Source organism: Trypanosoma brucei, chromosome 5, assembly GCF_000002445.2.
Source record: "Trypanosoma brucei brucei TREU927 chromosome 5, complete sequence".
NCBI lineage: Eukaryota > Euglenozoa > Kinetoplastea > Trypanosomatida > Trypanosomatidae > Trypanosoma > Trypanosoma brucei.
This window is the reverse complement of record NC_007278.1, coordinates 118,930-137,645: the sequence shown is the minus strand read 5'-3', so window position 1 is coordinate 137,645 and position 18,716 is coordinate 118,930. Positions and strand designations below refer to the sequence as shown.

The 18,716-nt window shown below is 46.1% G+C and overlaps 6 protein-coding genes across 6 annotated transcripts, besides 8 other annotated features; 4 read left to right on the top strand and 2 right to left on the bottom strand.

The window, feature by feature from the left end:
- Positions 1-18,716: part of a sequence feature (sequence corresponds to BAC RPCI93-29K2) that runs on past both edges of the window.
- Positions 51-88: a sequence feature (AT_rich).
- Tb927.5.440 (hypothetical protein, conserved) lies at positions 356-2,683 on the top strand (the record flags this gene model as incomplete). Its single annotated transcript, XM_839625.1, has 1 exon — positions 356-2,683. One exon carries the CDS (start codon positions 356-358, stop codon positions 2,681-2,683), a length of 2,328 nt encoding a protein of 775 aa, XP_844718.1.
- Positions 3,109-3,146: a sequence feature (AT_rich).
- On the top strand, positions 3,349-4,482 carry Tb927.5.430 (hypothetical protein; the record flags this gene model as incomplete). The annotated part of the gene is made up of 1 exon (XM_839624.1): positions 3,349-4,482. One exon carries the CDS (start codon positions 3,349-3,351, stop codon positions 4,480-4,482), a length of 1,134 nt encoding a protein of 377 aa, XP_844717.1.
- Positions 5,103-5,127: a microsatellite.
- On the top strand, positions 5,499-6,620 carry Tb927.5.420 (hypothetical protein; the record flags this gene model as incomplete). The annotated part of the gene is made up of 1 exon (XM_839623.1): positions 5,499-6,620. The coding sequence occupies one exon, from the start codon at positions 5,499-5,501 to the stop codon at positions 6,618-6,620; it is 1,122 nt and encodes a 373-aa protein (XP_844716.1).
- Positions 7,078-7,108: a sequence feature (AT_rich).
- Positions 7,186-8,367, top strand: Tb927.5.410 (hypothetical protein; the record flags this gene model as incomplete). Its single annotated transcript, XM_839622.1, has 1 exon — positions 7,186-8,367. The coding sequence occupies one exon, from the start codon at positions 7,186-7,188 to the stop codon at positions 8,365-8,367; it is 1,182 nt and encodes a 393-aa protein (XP_844715.1).
- Positions 8,371-8,397: a microsatellite.
- Positions 8,932-8,965: a microsatellite.
- On the bottom strand, positions 12,495-14,063 carry Tb927.5.400 (75 kDa invariant surface glycoprotein, putative; the record flags this gene model as incomplete). Its single annotated transcript, XM_839621.1, has 1 exon — positions 12,495-14,063. One exon carries the CDS (start codon positions 14,061-14,063, stop codon positions 12,495-12,497), a length of 1,569 nt encoding a protein of 522 aa, XP_844714.1.
- Positions 14,654-16,222, bottom strand: Tb927.5.390 (75 kDa invariant surface glycoprotein, putative; the record flags this gene model as incomplete). Its single annotated transcript, XM_839620.1, has 1 exon — positions 14,654-16,222. The coding sequence occupies one exon, from the start codon at positions 16,220-16,222 to the stop codon at positions 14,654-14,656; it is 1,569 nt and encodes a 522-aa protein (XP_844713.1).
- Positions 18,312-18,337: a microsatellite.

The following is an 18,716-nucleotide window of genomic DNA, read 5'->3' as shown; positions in this document are numbered from 1 at the left end:
TAGTTTTATTTCATGCCATGCTCTATTTACCGTGACATCATACACTCGGCATAAATATATTTATCTTTATTTATCTATATATATTTATGCATAGTCTATGTTAGTGCTCGTGTTGTTTTGTTCAACTTGTGACCTGTTGCATCTTTGTTACTCCTATAATTTTCATTTGCTTTTAATTAACTTTTATTCAGACATTCACACAAGAAAAGCAAGTGATCGCCTACAGTGAAATAATACAGAGCCTAACGCGCCTCATAGACGGAAGGCCTGACTCAAGTGACGATTATTGTGAAAAGATAACGTGGGGAATTTTATCGGAATATAACCCGTGCATTTGCAGGAGCCAGGTACCAGCATGAGAGTATGGATGAAAGATGACTTCCCTACACGGGAGAAAAGTTACAAAAGGATGCACACACCATTACTACTATTGGTTGCTTCAGTCCTTTTGCTCCCCGTGTGCAGTAATGGCTCATCTTCCCAACCTGCAGGAGTTGAGAAGCGGAGGGTGGAATTATTCAAACCGTGGAATAGAGAAAGTTTGTTGTCGCACAGTGACTCGAGTCATGATGTGAAACACGGTTTATTCGAAGGTAATTCACTCGTGGCGGTGGGTGGGAGTGTTGTTGCCCTCGCTGAAGCACGATATAACGCGTGGACTGCCGGATACGCCGGAGTGTGGCTAAAGACTATTGCACTTGGCGAGACTCACCAGAGCGCACAGGCGGCGGGTTGGATGTCAGAGAAAAAATGGAAGACTGAGAATGTTTTCGTGAATGAGCCGGTGGCCGATCATCGCTACGCTCAATACGGCCCCAGGGCAATAGTACTGAAGGATAAGATTTTCCTTCTTTCACTCAGCAGCAACAAGGCGAAGGATGTAGAACCTCAAGAGGGTGCGTTCGACTTGGAGGTGAAGCTTTTCGTGGGCACTATCGGCGGCCGCGGTGCGGAAGATGGCAAGGTTGTGAAGTGGAATAAGCCTTCATCGCTGACTGATACGTTCAAGAGGCCGCTATTGGAGCACTCATGGAAGGAATTCTTCGAGAGTGGTGGAAAGGGTGCTGTTGTGGGCGACACCATACTTTTCCCTCTCGTCGCGTCCGCTGAGAGTGGGGCTAAGACATGCGTTATTGCGCGTTATAAGCACGAGAGTGAGTCATGGAGCTTCACCCCGGCTAAACTGGACATCGACGATTGCACGGAGCCCAGCCTGCTTGTGTGGAAGAAGGAATTGCTGCTTGTAGTTGCACACCAGACGAAAAACAAGATGTATCGATCCGTAGACGTGGGGATGACGTGGACTGACGCTACGGAGGGTGAAAGGCACGCACTGTCCAATTTCCAGTATCACTCCGATGACGACGACCGAGGTGACTTCGTGAACATGAAGGTGGATGGGTCGGATGTGATCCTATTTGCTTACCGCGCCTTCTTCAATTCAGGGAATGCGGGATTGAGGCCGCTCCTCCTTTGGGTGACGGATAGCAAGCGGACGCATTGCCTCGGGGCGATTTCCTCTGGTCATTTATCCATGTTATCTTTTAGCGCCCTCCTGCACACTGAGAGTGGGCTGTACTCCCTGCATGAGGAGGGTTTCAGCCAGTTGAAAAGCATTTTCTTTACCGACCTCACCGACCGTGTGCATGAACTGAAGGCAGTGGTGGGTTTGTGGAGGAAGGTGGACGGGAGTGTGATGGCGCTTTATGGCACTACGGGCGAGGAGAGCACGTCAGCGCCAAAGTTTGACCCAACGGTGGGCCTCGTTGGGTTTTGGTCTGAAGTGGCCAACCGCACGCATTGGCGTGACGGATACCTTGGCATGGATGGTGCGCTACAAGGCCCTGTAAAGAGGGTCACCACCGGTTTCACTTTGGGCACACGCGCCGCACATGTTGTATTTCCCGTATCTGGCAAAAATGAGAATAAAGTGTACCATTTGATTGACAACGGGCTGACAGTCGTGATGAGCGTGGCCGTCCATAAGGCACCAAAGAACCCCACTCCACTTCTTGGAGTGGGCGTGAGGAACAAATCCGGCTTAATTGCAGACGTGGGTATCTGGTACGACGAAAAGGCGTGGACCCAATTGAGTGGTACGACAGCTGGCGCCAAAACACTCGCTCTGGAAGAGGGGAAAACCTACCAGGTTGTCTTGACCGTGCGAGGCGGCGTTGCCCATACGTACATTGACGGGAATCGTGTAGGGGATGGTCAGGGCAGTATTGTGCCGTTGTCGCAGTCGGCAGAGATACACGAGATATATGTTGGAGCCAACGAGCGAGTGATCGGAAAGGGTGAGGCAACTGGCGACCTGAGTGTTACCGTATTCAACATGCTTTTGTACAGCCATGAGCTAAGCGTAGCTGATGTGAAGGCGCTACTTGCAGTAAAGCACAGAAGTACATTTGATGCTGTCTTGGAAGACGAGGATGAGGATAATGGAGATCATGGGGATGGTCAAGGCGGTAAATCGGGTGGTCGCAACCTGGCATGGATTGCGGCTGTAGTGGTCCCAGCGTTACTTATCGTGCTTGGTTTGGTTGGGTTCTTCGTATTGCGGCAGCGGAGGGCAGCCCAAAACGCTGCCATGCGACCGGGTGCGGGATTACCACAGATGCCGGCGGGATATAACCCATACACTGTGGATATCACTGATGACACACTGGATGTAAGGAAATGAGGTCTATAATCCATGTTATTTCAGCGTGAGGAGGATAATACGAGCAGACATGAATTTCATTTAATAACTTTAATGGTAGACTCAAGACGGTAAATTTAAGCGAGTATGTTTCAACGATTTTATTTTTACAAATAGGATGTCAACTATAACATATCAGGTGCTACCGGTTTTCTTCTGATGTTAATGACATCAGTAGACTGCTTCCGGCACTCTGAGAGCACGGTTATATTTTTTTTTTCTCTTTATCACATGATCTAAGGTGGTTCTGTTGTATGTGAGACACGATACATATAATTTTCTTTTTTTGTTCCAACCCCTTTTTTTTGTTCCTGAGCGTTACGTGAGTGGTATGAGGTCAGTAGCATTATGGTGTAATAGTTTTATTTCATGCCATGCTCTATTTACCGTGACATCATACACTCGGCATAAATATATTTATCTTTATTTATCTATATATATTTATGCATAGTCTATGTTAGTGCTCGTGTTGTTTTGTTCAACTTGTGACCTGTTGCATCTTTGTTACTCCTAATTACTGTTTTATACAATGTTTTCCCCTTGTTTATATATTTGTACGTATTTGTACGTATAAAAAAAATGAATGTGGATGTGTTGTGGTTATTGCATTTCAGGCTTAGTGTGTCGTTGAAACTAGTAGTAAAGGTATGGGCGCAAGATTGCGTCACTCCTACATTTTGGCATCAGTAATTACTGCCGTTGCATTTGCTGCGGCTGAGAAAGGCCAGCGCCCTGCTCTCAAGAGATTTAATAAAGAAGGAGCTAGGGCATTATGCATCATGTATGGCCTTGCGGGATCCATGCAAAGTGTTGCGGATGGTATTTTAAAGAGTATGCACGATAAAATCGCTTATATTGAAGAAGCATTCGTTCTGATTAAAGCTAGGCATGAGGAGGTTGTTCAGATGGAGCGTGAGGAAGGTGAGACAATAGAAGATGCGGCAAAGTTTAGCAGGGCAAAGAAGGAGCTAGAGGATGCACTTGAAGTTCTCGACTGGGGCCAAAGAAAGCTAAAGGAGCAACATGAAATTATTGCTGGCGCTTCCCGCAAAGCCGTGGAACACGCAAAAAAGGCAGTGGGGGATTCTGAGAGCAAAGGAATGAATAAGGTACTGACGATATACTGCAATACAACAATTACTGGTGCAAAGGAAGGTAAGAAGAGTCATAATGTGAATAATAACTGCGACGATGGCATTGCTGCGGCTGCTGGAGCCGGTGCCTTCAGAATTGATTGTAAGAGTATTGGAGGTTCTGATAATGTGACTGCTGCTAACGTCACATATGAGGCCATGTCGAATGCAATAAACGCTTGGGATGGTGCAAAACCGGGGCTTGCAGCTGTTAAACATACGAGCAAGCAATGGAATGCGAGTTGCATAAGTCACGGATATGCTTCAGAGGGTCCGTGTACGGTGCCTGAGGAGGAATGGACGGGAGATTATAATTCTTCCCTACATGAACTTAAGAAGTTGGAGGAGGCAACAAAAAGTGTTCATAACGCTGCTGAGGGTATGAAAACGCAGACGGGTGATGTGGTGCAGCGGCTGATGCGATCCTCCAACTTAAATCGTAATGATTCTCTTACGGAACCATTGGTCCCGGCACCCGACAGTTCGGATCGCGGCACGGACATTGTTGGTTATCTTGTTGCCGTTGCCATTTGCTTTGTGGCTATAGTGCCCGCAACTAGTGTATTACTTTTGCTAATGAATCGTCGCGGGTTTAACAGAGGTAGCGCTTTTGGGACCAAGAGGTCAGGGTCTCGACTCATGATATAGTCGTCGTGCCGTTACAATGTTTGTGTTCTTTTTTTGTTTATTTTTGTGTTTCGTTTGCTCGACTTCGCTCTCTCTCATTTTTTTTCTTTGCAACGGAAGATTTTCCGTCACCTGTGCATGAGTCTGCCGACTTTCTCCTTTCTCCTTTCCGATGCGGTGGAGCGGTTGGATGTGTATGTTTTGACGAGGTTGTCGTTAGTGTGCTTGGGTTCGTAATGCGTAATGCGTTGGTCTTGCTATGCTTTACGATTATAGTTGCTGTTATTTTCATACCTATTTTATACGCTTTGTCCACTCGTTGTCATTTCGTTAGAATTACGTTGTTTTTGTTGGAGTGGGTTTACAGTGCGGTGAATACACTCACACAATTTTGTGTCTTCGCAACTTGAATTGAGGCGTTCCTTTCTTTAGGGATTTTGTTCTTGAGGCGGATTTGGAGGGTTATCTTTCTTATTACTGTATATTAGTGGGTAAACTGACAGACATGCTCACACAACATGTTACTCACGCCAGATGTTTTGGTTTGTTTCATTTCTTTCTTTCGTTGGATTTCTTTTGGATTCCTTCTTATAACCAGCTTCGATCATTTCGTTGCTTCCCTTTATCTTTTGTTTTGCTAATTTTTCTTTTTTCTTTTTTTTTTTTCCCCTCCCCCCCGCATCCCTCTCCTCATTTCGTGGCCGTTGCGACCAGTGTTGGTGTCGTGGTAATCCATAAAATTTTCATTTGGCTTAGTGTTCCCCTGTCTACTCACCATGTCACCATGCACTGAAAACATACGGTTCGTGACTTTATGATTAAAGCGGTGTTTCAACAGTGCCATTTGGTGCATCGTTTGATTTCGTGCATTGCTTTCATTAGGTTGCATCTTTGTTACTCCTAATTACTGTTTTATACAATGTTTTCCCCTTGTTTATATATTTGTACGTATTTGTACGTATAAAAAAAATGAATGTGGATGTGTTGTGGTTATTGCATTTCAGGCTTAGTGTGTCGTTGAAACTAGTAGTAAAGGTATGGGCGCAAGATTGCGTCACTCCTACATTTTGGCATCAGTAATTACTGCCGTTGCATTTGCTGCGGCTGAGAAAGGCCAGCGCCCTGCTCTCAAGAGATTTAATAAAGAAGGAGCTAGGGCATTATGCATCATGTATGGCCTTGCGGGATCCATGCAAAGTGTTGCGGATGGTATTTTAAATACCACAGCACAGAAGATTAAGTTTATTCAGAACACATCCTCTGCTTTGAACAGGACACGGCAGAAGGTTGGTAAGTTAGTTGACTCCATAAAAGCAAAGAACGCAACGGTGGGGGATGCGATAAAGAGGCATCTCGATGCGGTGTTGAACGCCAGCGCAAAAGCTGATGAAGAAGTGAAGAAGCAACATGAAATTATTACAAACGCCTCCAGCAAAGCCGTGGAACACGCAAAAAAGGCAGTGGGGGATTCTGAGAGCAAAGGAATGAATAAGGTACTGACGATATACTGCAATACAACAATTACTGGTGCAAAGGAAGGTAAGAAGAGTCATAATGTGAATAATAACTGCGACGATGGCATTGCTGCGGCTGCTGGAGCCGGTGCCTTCAAAATTGATTGTAAGAGTATTGGAGGTTCTGATAATGTGACTGCTGCTAACGTCACATATGAGGCCATGTCGAATGCAATAAACGCTTGGGATGGTGCAAAACCGGGGCTTGCAGCTGTTAAACATACGAGCAAGCAATGGAATGCGAGTTGCATAAGTCACGGATATGCTTCAGAGGGTCCGTGTACGGTGCCTGAGGAGGAATGGACGGGAGATTATAATTCTTCCCTACATGAACTTAAGAAGTTGGAGGAGGCAACAAAAAGTGTTCATAACGCTGCTGAGGAGTTGAAAAAGCACAAGAATGCGTTGAAGGAATTGGTGCGATCCTCTACCCCGACTGGAAAGCACCATGAGAAGAAGTCATTGAAATCGTCTATAGACGGAATAATATCGAAGGACATTGTCACGTGCATAATTGTGGTGACTGCTTCGTTACTCTTTTTGGTTCTCGGTTTCTTGCTATTTCGCTGCATAAAGAACAGCTTGAAGGTGCAGAGTGCTTACGCTCCCGTTTCCGCAGTCGCTGAGGAAGAAGAGGATTGTTAGCGTTTCTCCATTTTTTTTTCTTGTTTTTGATATTCAATTCGGTTTCGCTGATTCACGAACACCGCCTCTTCCTCCTTCCCGTTTCCTCGCCTTTATCAATACTGAAAAGGAAAAGATGCAGTCGTTGCATGCGTTACTTTCTTTTTTTTTTTCCCCCTCCTCAGTGCACTTCCAGTCCAAACGCAGCAACATGTTGAAGTAATGTAAAGAGTGTTATTGAGCGAATACGACGCTTTTATCCAGCGGTTATTTGAATTCATTTATTGTTGTTATCGTCATTATTGGCACTGCTGTTTGCTTTAGCTCCGTAACTTCTCTGTAGGCAACTTGCTGGGATTGAAAATTATTTTGTCCCACTGTCCATTTTTGTTTTCTTTGCATACACACAGGAATCAAAATAGACACAATAGCTACAGTATCGGATATTGTCTTCTTGCGTCTGCAGTGGGGAGCACTCTTTTTTTTTTTTTTTTTTAAAGAAAAAAATTCGGCAAGAGTGAAGTGATTTTACACTCCTCGTTTGTAATATATTCGTATATCAGTTCATATTTTCATATATTCATATATGCATATGTATTTCATGCGTGTGAAGATGTCGCTTCAACTCCTGGTGCCGTTTTGGTTCACTTTGGTATCATTTGCCTCTGCCGAGAACCAGCAACCAGCAGACGGACACTTCGATGCGAATAGTGCGAAAATATTATGCAGTTTGTACACTCTTGCGAATACAGTGGGGGAGGGTGAAAAAAATATCGTAAATCATACGAAACACAAGATTACGTACATCGATAACGCAACTGATTTAATAAAGAAGGAGCGCGAGGGACTTGAGAAACTGTCAGACGGGAAGGGATCAAAAGACCTGGCGGCGGTAGAAAAAGCAAAGAAAGAACTTGACGAGGCGCTAGCGGTTGTCGGCAGCGCCAAGACGGAAGTTGAGAAGCAACTTGGGGTTATTCAAAGTGGCATATCAAAAGTCAAGGAGCCCGCCAGGAAGGCAGTGGGAGAATCGGAAGACACCGGCATTAGAAAAGTGTTGAGGAGTTATTGCCAGACCATATCCAAAAAACCCAGTAACGCGCATAGTGACAACGAAAACAACAACTGCCGGGGTGTGTCTACAAAATCTGTGGGTGAAGGCATTTATGAAATCGAGTGCAGAGGCCAACCGAAAGGTTTGGATCATCTCGGAATGGGAGCTGCCATGGAAAAGTGGAATGATGTTAAACCAAAGCCTTCGAGTCCCACCCACCGTAATGAATACGCCGAGACCGCGTGTCGAATGGACGGATACTTCACATCAACTGCATGCACCGTTGATGAGAGCGGATGGATTGAGCATTACAAAAAAGCGATTGATGCAATGAAACCTGTCGTGGATGCCTGTCAGGCGGTGCAGAATGCCGTTGACCGAGTGAAGGATCAGGTGCAACATGTGGATGCCGCGCTGAAACCCGTCGCTGGTCCCGGTAAGGACTTTAAAGTGGAACAAGTGGGTGAGGATTATGATGCGGAAAAAGAGGACGGAGTTATTGAGGATGATGATAAACTTTCCGAAGGAGGAACCTCCGAGTTGTCCAGCGGCACACGTATTGCCATTTACGTGGTGTGCGCCGTCGTTCCCCTTTTCCTCATTATTGTCGCTGTCACAATTTTTTTCTTGCGGAAGCGGCGGCCGGGAACAAAAGAAGATGTGGCCGCAGGGGAGACCAATGGGAAACAGGCACCAAGTTACCTGAGGGAGTGAAAAACAACAACAACACAACACAACACAACATGTGGAAAGGAAAATAATCCCTCCCCCCCCTCCATGCAAGAAAAAGGTGAAAGCATGTTGCACCGCCAATGAAACCGATATTCCGACATCAACTATATTCGTATCCGCGTCGGGGTCGCCAGCCGCTTCAAACCGGTAGACGGACCTGACATGATTAACTTTTTTCACTCTCTTTGTTGCTTTTTTCTCCCCCCCTTCCGTCTCCCTTCCGTCAATCGGAATACAGTTGCTATTATTTTTTAATCTTTTTTTTTGTTTTGCACTTTTCTTCCTTTTCCTTTCCCAGTATGTAAGCCGTGTGCTATTAATGGGTGAGTGTAAGGGAAGGGGGAATATTGGGAATGCTTGATTTGTGGACTTTCTAAGAAGCCGATTGGTACAAAGTAAAAAGCTACAACAAAAAACGGAAAACAAACGAAAAAGACAAACACACAACAGAGGGAGGTCCGAGTCGGTCTTGCCTTCGGATGCGTGCGAGTGTATCGACACCAACGGCAATAATAACGCTAATATTACGGTTTCCCCGCCACGAGTTGTGTGTGTGTGTGTGTGTGTTTGTGTACGTGTGGGGTTGTCTCATACTTTCGCTGCGTTGCTTAACTCGTTCTTGCATTAATATATATATGTTTATTTGACGCCTTGTACTGTTCCCCGTCACATAACTTGCTGTTGATCCATAGACCGGGATTATGGTTGCGGGTTAAATGTGTTTTTTCACTGCCTTTTCAACAACCTGCTTTGTGCGTTTGTCATCGGTTAGTAGTGCAAGAGTCACCACCACGTCACATCACAATACATTTGTAGGTGGGAATCCCGCACGTACATTTAAAAAAAAACGCAGATATACGCCGGCGTGTTTTTCGGCGGATGGATGGATACTCAGCTGTGTGATTGATTGCTGCCTTTTCGTTGAAACAGTGAAGTGGTGCGTTATCACAGGCGAATCGGCGACGGTTGTTGAGTGTGTCTGCCGTTATTGTTGTTATCTTTTTTGTTCCGACCTTGCACTGAATTGAGTTGTGTGGCAAAGCTCCCTCCGGCACTCTCCTGCACATTTGCGACTCCTAAGACTTAGAAGCCCCATTAAGGGAAGGGGAAAACTCCAGAGACTGTTCAGCGGAAATGAAGGCGCTCCTCTTCCTTTCATCGAGGTGTGATTGAGGAAAATATTGGTTTCAGGAGTTATAACTTTCTGGTGGGTTTAAAAACTGCACCATTTTCCCAGTGATGTCAATGCTACACTTTCCAGAGAGTATCAACTCCCGCCCCATCTAAAGGAGAAAAGAAAAAAGAAGGGCACAAGCGCCTTCGTTGCGTTTGTGTGTGTGTGAAGTGGAACAAAATGGCAAACATTAATGGGGTTGGGGCGTTGATGACGACTAGCGCTCATTTGTATCGGAGAAGTGGACATTTAACATCCCCGAATGTTGCTCGTAGTTTTGTTCTGGAACAATTAAGTTTATGCTCAGTTTGTATGATATCCCCTGGTGGTGAGTATAGGAACCATTACAGGAGAAAATATGGAATGCATTAAATTTAGAGTGGAGCTTGTGAGTACCACGTGTGTTAGCTCGCATCGCAGCGCCAGCGGTTACTTCCCCTCTCTGAAACGAAACGCAACCTTACTCAATTTCAAGGCGGGGAATAGCTTGCGTAAAAGAATAATAGAAAGGCTAAACCAAACGACCCTTCTTCAGTAGCACCAATTAGGAACAGAAGAGAATCACGTCAGGGAATGGTTCCTTCGAAAATAACTCAGGAGGTGGAGAACGAGAGATTCGGTAAGGGACAAGGCGTGTCTTTACTGTCATCATCAATTGCAACCTCTGAAGAGCATAAAAAGGAAGACGAAGGGTCGCGATGGTGAGGGAAGAGGGAGGGGGCGAGGCAACCCAATTTTAAAATCGTCACCGAGTTGTGTGTGAACTTCCTTCGCGCATGCGATACGAATGAAAATGCAGTGTGTTCACTACAAGAGGGAACTGCAAACCACATGCAAACCCGATAGATGTGCGGTGGTGATGGCGCTATCGTTGTGTGGGTTTCCCAAAATTCGATCAGTTGATCCATTTATTTCGCCGTTTAATTGAGATGCGATGGTGTCGCGTGTTTGTAATTATCGCTTCCATTGCCTGCCCAGTGCCCCTCCTAACTGCGACGCGCCAATGGCGCTATTAATGTCGTACATCTACCGAAAGTGCATTGTTACATTCCCCCAGTTTCTGTCGCATTCGCACGGTGTAATACAAAGGGCTCTTTGCTTCCTCAGCTAGTGGTGTGCTTTGTCACAGATATCTGAGCCCCAACAGCTGCCCGGGGGTCTCCAAAAAAATAAATAGATACGCCCATTTATTTGACGGCATTCGCGGGGAACAAAACATACGCCTTCGCACTAAATTCCAAGCAATGGTAAAGGAGGGTTTCGTTGAAATAATCAAGTCTCACCGATGACGTCCCGTCCACTCCGTTGGGCATCCAAACAGTTCGAGAGGCAAATAACACCCGCGTCTTCTCTACGTCTCTCAAGCGCCCGGATGGTGGCGCCTCTTTTGTTCCTTTCATGCGCCTAAACCCACACATGTCGCCTCGCTTCCATTCGAGTGAAGTCGCCTTAACAATGGCATTTGAAACATATTCCCAGCCTTTGGTTATCTTCCTCGTTTACGGGGATCCAAATGCACACCATTTCCCCCCGTCACACATTAAGTGTTGGCAAGCTACGCCCTTAGGCGGGCGACAGTACTGATGCCACCTGCCCTCCCACAATTATGCGCCAGCTGTTGAGACCGCGCGGTAATTACAATAGCAAAAGCATCGGGGTTTCCACACCACACGGAGTTCAGCGGCTACGCCAACAAATGCGATTTGCCAATATCTTCCTCAGTGCCGTGGTTGGCTGCAGGGGTTTCGGCAGGCACTGAACCCACCGGCGTCGGTCAGCGCAAACTCACTTGTGCACTTGTGGGGTATGGAATGGGCCCAGGGGCATCCCTTTCCTTTTCCGACCGTCATCAAAAGGGCCATCCGCCCCGCGGAACGTTTATTTTGGCGCTTCAAGGCGCCTCATTTGCGTGCGTTTGACCCAACTGCTCCTCACAATTTCCTTCATTCACATTCACATTCACATGTTACCCCGTTCCTCCAATGCATATCGTTGCTGATTCCTTAAAGAGTGTCGAAACGGCCTGCACCAGCGGTAACCATGAAGGTGGTACGATGCCGCACAACTTATTCGTTTACCAATACCCTCTCAATTCAGCAAGTACTTACGTATTCGCATGGATCCGCAATTATACTTGTCTCCCTATATGTCTAGCCCATTAATGTTCTTACGGGGGACTGAAGGAGAATATCAGCAATAACGAACCATCAAAGCGAACATTCAACTCCGTCCAAACGCTCTTTCCTGTAGTTACCATCTTGTTAACCGACCCCCAACAAATGTACTCAAGTCATTTTAATCGTCCCTATTGCCCTTTACGTGCTGCGCCTCACCGGCCAAACACATGCAATTGCAGTTGATTCAACTCAGTCAGCCAACTGCGTGTTTGCACGTACCTCACCAATACACATCTTTATAAAAGTACACGAATAAAATTAAGCAGCTTTACGCATGCACGCGCCCTCAAGCTAAGCTACCCATAAAACTCTAACTTCCCTTCCTTCGTACACGTCAGGAAGCAAACAACAACAGCATTGCAAGTGCGTACAGTAGTAACCGTCCCTTTCCAAACATTGAACCACCACTCTCAATAAAAGAAGGTAATAATTCCCTGCGGTAACCACAAACAATTCACACAAGCAACAGAAAAAGGGTGAAGAGCAAAAAGAGGGGATGGGCGGAACAGTTAACTAACGCCAAAAGGAACGTTCACCCTGCACCGTTACACCCGAAAGTACCTTATAAAAATAACATTAAGCAAGCATCAACAATTTGAATGGAGCCACAAGGACAATTAATGGCGTATAATATTTCCACTAAACCTTGCGTGGAAACCGTTAAATTGCATCAAGCACCTAATTTCAATTCCAGTTCCAAAATCATACACACAAATGCCTATGTCTGTTCCTTCGTGTTCGGGCACCTGTGATAGTGTTTAAATATCACTGTCGAAACCTGCTGCGGTCTTCGTATTTTTGCTTTTAGCATTAGCCTCCTCTATGTTTATATCATCCTTCACCTCAGCCTTCCTACGGCCCCTAATAACAAAGAACACAAGCAACCCAAGCAACAGCAAAAGCAAAGGAATTAAAAATATTAACACTTTCGTTGTCCCAATCCAGCCACTCTTGGCCTCGCTGCCCTCATCATCATGGTCAGCGTTTACGTCGTCCTCTTCACCACTTTCTTTCGACTCCTCTTTCAATTCCTCAGCCAATTTTTCTACATCCTTCTTCAGTTCCTCTTCAGATTCCTCGGCGCCCTCCTTGTCCCACCGCGCAACTTCTGCATCTTCGGTGGCTTTGACGCGCTCCTCCTCCGCTTCCTCAAATGCCTTTCTCGAATCTTTCACCTGCTTTTCTGCAGCCTTTTCAGTTGCCTCAGCTTCCTCAACAGCCTCCAGCAACATCTTTTTCTTTTCTTCACTCACCGGCTGACCCGCCTCCTTTGCCTTCTCAGCCTTCTCAGCTTCCAAGCGCCTGGCCTCCGCCTGTTCCTCAGCAGCCACTCGTCTCGCCTCAGCCTCCTCCAAAGCCTTTCTCGCTTCCTCAGCAGCCTTCTCAGCAGCCTGGCGTTTCGCCTCCTCCTCCGCCGCCCGCGCCTCTGCTGCTTTTTTCCATTCCAGATACTGTGCAAGAGACTCCTTTCCTTTATGTAGGAATTTTTGAGCGTAATGAACTGTTTGTAATGCATTTCTGGTGTATCTTTCAAGTTTTTCAATGCAATGTGCTGCCAAGTCGTAGTCCCACCGCCAACTTTCAAGCAGCGTGCATGGTTTATCGGAGGAGGACGCACTTCTTGACGAATGGCCGCTGCTGCACTCAACAGCATCCCTTGCATCAGCCTTGGGCTTTGCTCGATTCCATGCCTCGACTGCCCCCTCCATGTTGGAGAAGGTCACATCAGTTTTTGCAGCCGGAATAGACTTGTACTCGCAATATATAACGTATGCGCGAGCGTCATCATGTCCAAAATTTCGATGATAGTCATGTTTATACGCACTGGGATCGCAGTTTGCGTTAGCCATATGGTCAAACGAATCACGGATTGCTTCCTTGTTTATACAGTGCCATTTTAGCAACTCCTTGAGAACTTTGCTCGAGTTCGCTGCAGCCCTCTTCGCCTTTCCCCACGCTTCACCAACGTACGTTCCAGTGGTTGCTGATATGGCCATTACATTATGCATTTCCTGCAGCTTCTTTTCGCCAAGGGCCGCCTTCATATCATCATGCTCTGACACTTTCTGAAAAATTTCCTGCACTGTCTTCAAATATTTCCAGGATTGCCTCTCTAGAAAGTCTGCTCTATCAGCAACACCGTCAAGCAACTTTTTCATGGTACACAGTGTCAAAGCACCCCGCCCGTCAAGTTTCCGCCCATTTATTGTTACATACTGCTTATATGCGACAGGTAAGTTGCTTGCCTTGGACACATCGAGCGCACATATGCCGCAGAGGAGAAATACTGTTGCAGTAGTGCGTAATGTAACAGGCATCGTTGACATCCGTTAAAACTTATCTGTCACCCTCCTCTGATCACCACTTCCTCAGCTTGTCAGTCTCAACCTCACGTTACCTTGGCCGTAGAAATATGCAATCAACTACAGTCAAATATCCAAGAGAAAATAAGAAAGGGAAGGGAATCGATAGAAACGACCAAAGAGTAAAAATATGCGCGATTGAGCAAAGGAAATAATATGCGTATCCAATAGCGGATTTGTTGCAGTTCACCCGAACATGGACAACCTCCACGGCAGTCTTTCATTACACCCTTCATAGTAGCGCAAGGAATGTATGAATACCCTTAACACATGAAATAAGCAATACGTATGAAAAAAGGCATCAGCACTGGTATCCGCAGCTACCAATGCGGCCCTACCTCAAACCGGTAGTATGTGGGAAAAGGGTAATAACCTTGAGATGAGCTGCAAGGAACTGGTCAGACCGAAACATTACAAGCAACGGTATAAAAAGCAAGAAACGAAAACATATAAAAAGCACCCTTATATCACTTATAGCAACCGATTTCAATTCCAAAATCATACACACAAATGCCTATATCTGTACCTTCGTGTTCGGGCACAAGAGAAGGTGGTTAAATATCACTGTCAAGACCTGCTGCTGTCTTCGTATTTTTGCTTTTAGCACCGCCTTCCTCTATGTTTATATCATCCTTCACCTCAGCCTTCCTACGGCCCCTAATAACAAAGAACACAAGCAACCCAAGCAACAGCAAAAGCAAAGGAATTAAAAATATTAACACTTTCGTTGTCCCAATCCAGCCACTTTTGGCCTCGCTGCCCTCATCATCATGGTCAGCATTTACGTCGTCCTCTTCACCACTTTCTTTCGACTCCTCTTTCAATTCCTCCGCCAATTTTTCGAGACTCTTCTTCAGTTCCTCTTCGGACCGTCCGGCGTCCTCCTTTTCCTCTTTTGCAGCCTCTGCATCTTCGGTGGCTTTGACGCGCTCCTCCTCCGCTTCCTCAAATGCCTTTCTCGAATCTTTTGCCTGCTTTTCTGCAGCCTTTTCAGTTGCCTCAGCTTCCTCAACAGCCTCCAGCAACATCTTTTTCTTTTCTTCACTCACCGGCTGACCCGCCTCCTTTGCCTTCTCAGCCTTCTCAGCTTCCAAGCGCCTGGCCTCCGCCTGTTCCTCAGCGGCCACTCGTCTCGCCTCAGCCTCCTCCAAAGCCTTTCTCGCTTCCTCAGCAGCCTTCTCAGCAGCCTGGCGTTTCGCCTCCTCCTCCGCCGCCCGCGCCTCTGCTGCTTTCCTTCTCTCCTCATGCTGTGCAAGAGACTCTTTGTCACCCTCTAGCACTTTCTCAGAGTAGCGCATAACCCTTAGAGCTAGGGTCGCATCCTTCTCGAGCTTTGCTATCAAATGTGCCGTTACTCTGTAGTCTCGCACCCAGTTCTCCAGCACTGTGCATGGTCGTCCAGCGGGAGCTGCTTGGTGAGCGGGTGCGCCTGCTCCACATATCATAACACGAGCGGAGTACGGTTTGGGTTTTACCTGGTTCCATATTTCGAGTGCCCTCTCCATGTTGGAGAACGTCGTTTGAGTAGTGGTACTACTGACCACTTTGTAGTTGCATAAAATGCTGTATTTATGGGGATCAAGCCTCGAATGTTCATAGTAGTAGTCTCGCTTATACGCGTTAGGTTCACAATTTGCATTTGGAGTAGAACTGTATGAGGACTCGTGACTCGCCGTCCTGTCAACACAATGCCACGTCAGCACTTGGTCGAGAGCTGCGCTTGCATTTGCCGCCGCTGCCTTAGCCCGCTCTCCTGTGCCCCCCATGTACTTGATTATGCTATTGCCCAGCGATTTCATGTACTGCATTTCCTGTAGCCTGCTCGCGGAGAGCGATGCTGCCATTACCTTGTCATCCGATATTTTACGAAAATTCGCATTCGCATTGTTGACGAACGTAAGGATTTGTTGTTCAAATGTGTCAACCCTGGAGTTCACACCGTCAAGCGTCTTCTTCATTTCGCACAGTGTCAAAGCACCCCGCCCGTCAAGCATACGTCCGTTTGTTACGAACTGCCTACTTGTAAGTGGAAGGTCTGCGGCCAGAGTCACATCGAGCGCACATATGCCGCAGAGGAGAAATACTGTTGCAGTAGTGCGTAATGTAACAGGCATCGTTGACATCCGTTAAAACTTATCTGTCACCCTCCTCTGATCACCACTTCCTCAGCTTGTCAGTCTCAACCCCACGTTACCTTGGCCGTAGAAATATGCAATCAACTACAGTCAAATATCCAAGAGAAAATAAGAAAGGGAAGGGAATCGATAGAAACGACCAAAGAGTAAAAATATGCGCAATTGAGCAAAGGAAATAGTATTTGTAAATGTTTTGTAATAATACAAAAGGTGGGTTGGACTGACGATGTGAAATTTCCGAGTAACAGTGTTATTTTGCGCAAGGTAAGAAAGGTAACCCTTGGTTTGTCGAGGAAATATTTATCGTGTGGGTGATAGTAAAAAAAAAAAATTTGGGTGTGTCAAGACATACGTTGTTTAGTTACGGATATATGTTGGTTATTTTGAAGTTGAGATGACTGAGGTAGAAGTGCATATGCTTCACACTAACTTCTTGTTGTATATCCGCAGTTGTAATTTCTGGTCACAATGGTTGTTTCCGGTAAATGTTTCATGGAGTCCTTATTGTTTGTTAGTGCAGGATTACCGCGCGGTGTGCGACCGTCAGGGCGATGCTCTTATGGATTGTTGGTGGTGCTTGCGTTCAGTGGCCTGTGGACGATAACGGTGCGTACTGTTGGCGCTTTGGTTGCTACATCACTTACTGGTGGAGCCCCGCTGTTGGAGCCACCATCGTGGGCAGATGGCTGCGCAGTTCCTCATGACAACAGGCAAATCACTGAAAAAAAAAATCAGTTTCGCGTTTAGGAGACGAAATACCTTGATTTTTTGCGCTAGTAGACCACGAGCTATTAGAGATCAAGCGATTTGTGCTCACGCGTCGGTTATGAAATCGTTCCTTTGACATCGCAACAGTCACTGCCACAACGAATTGCACGACCACAGATACGCAGCAGGAGAATATAAGTCGGTAGCCCACGAGAAGGGGACTGATCTCAGCAGTGGGGAGGGTAAAATATAAAAAAGAACATGCGTGACGAATAATCACAACTGCATTATTGGCTGAACGCACGGAAAGAACATCTAGCCCGCACCTGCCCTATATTCCTCACTTTATATACTTCTAAGAACTCCTCAGGTTGAGATAGCGAGCAGCGAAAGCAACTGTAACGCCAACCAATACATCAAATACTTGTGTGCAGGGAAACAGACGCGTGAGAAGGTTACCTGCCTTTATATGTATTTACCTCGATTCCAGTGGACAAATGCGCGATGTCTGTCACATTTTCCCCCTTTTCGTTGCTTTATACGGCTTCCTTTTTTTTTTTAAATTCTGACCATGTGCCTTTAGTTTTGCGAATTCGTCTGGGTGAAACGTGGCGCAACCAGCCAATAAAACTCCATATGGGCACGTGGCGTGGATGAGGGAGCCCATCATGACGAAGACGACCCCTGTAATTTTTTGTTGAAAAGACAAAAGGTAGATAAATGATATGTGCACGATACCTGCTTTGCGGGTGCTCTTTTCACTTCACACCAAAAAAACCACGTCAAATTCCCTCGCGGATACATGATTTAAAAAAAAAAAATTAGCGCAACAATATTAGCGTCAATACAACAGATTATCTGTTATTAAACACAGTTTGGAACTTCAGACAGTAACAGATATGTGAAGTCAGCAAAAAGAAAAACTCTCTTGTATGCTGGGGTTGGGAGTCAGATATGCCCGTAATACATGATCTGTACGAGCTAACTAACGCAGTTTGAGGCGTATTCATCCTCACTTCTATTGCGTCCTCCACCACTGCTTACAAGTGTAAGAATGCCGTGAACAGGTAACTGTACCATCTCTTTTTACGAGTCACGGTGGCTCCTACATCCGCGACAACTAAAGGCACGCCTCCACACGTCCTCTTCATCTCACTCCCACCCTTTTCGGTTGTGTAACTGCGTTTCATTTTGAAAGTTTTTCTAACCCCCCAATCTTTTCCAGTTGGTGACACCACACTTAACATCGCCAGCGTCAGCGTCTTCTGTACTCTCTCTCAATTTCCCCATCCCCACTGCAACTTAGTAGGCATGGGAGATGTATCCCACTGTATTCAAAATCACTGTGGACGTCTTTCTCCCCCTTCAAAATAGTAATGATAATAATAATAATAAAAACCAACTTCCATCCCCATCTGTGTGTTAAGGAATTCCCTCAACATTCATACTTTCCGGAATTGCTGAGAAACGTTATTGTCTCACGACAATCAGCATACGTCACTCCCGAACTCGCACCTTCCCTTACCGTTTTTTCTTGGCTTATTTTGTCCAGCCGTTAGTTGCGTGACGAATTGTTGATATTCTTTTTGCAAGTAACAGCCTGCCCCACGATCCAGACAGGTGACGTGAGGAGGTCATGATGTTGCAGAGGTTTGGAGCTCCAACAACATCAAGACAGCAGCCAGTAGAATGGTTAGCATTACACGAAATTAACGTACAAGAATAGGCAGCAATCCAACCAAGAGGATATGAGTCAATGCGCTTGACAGAATTC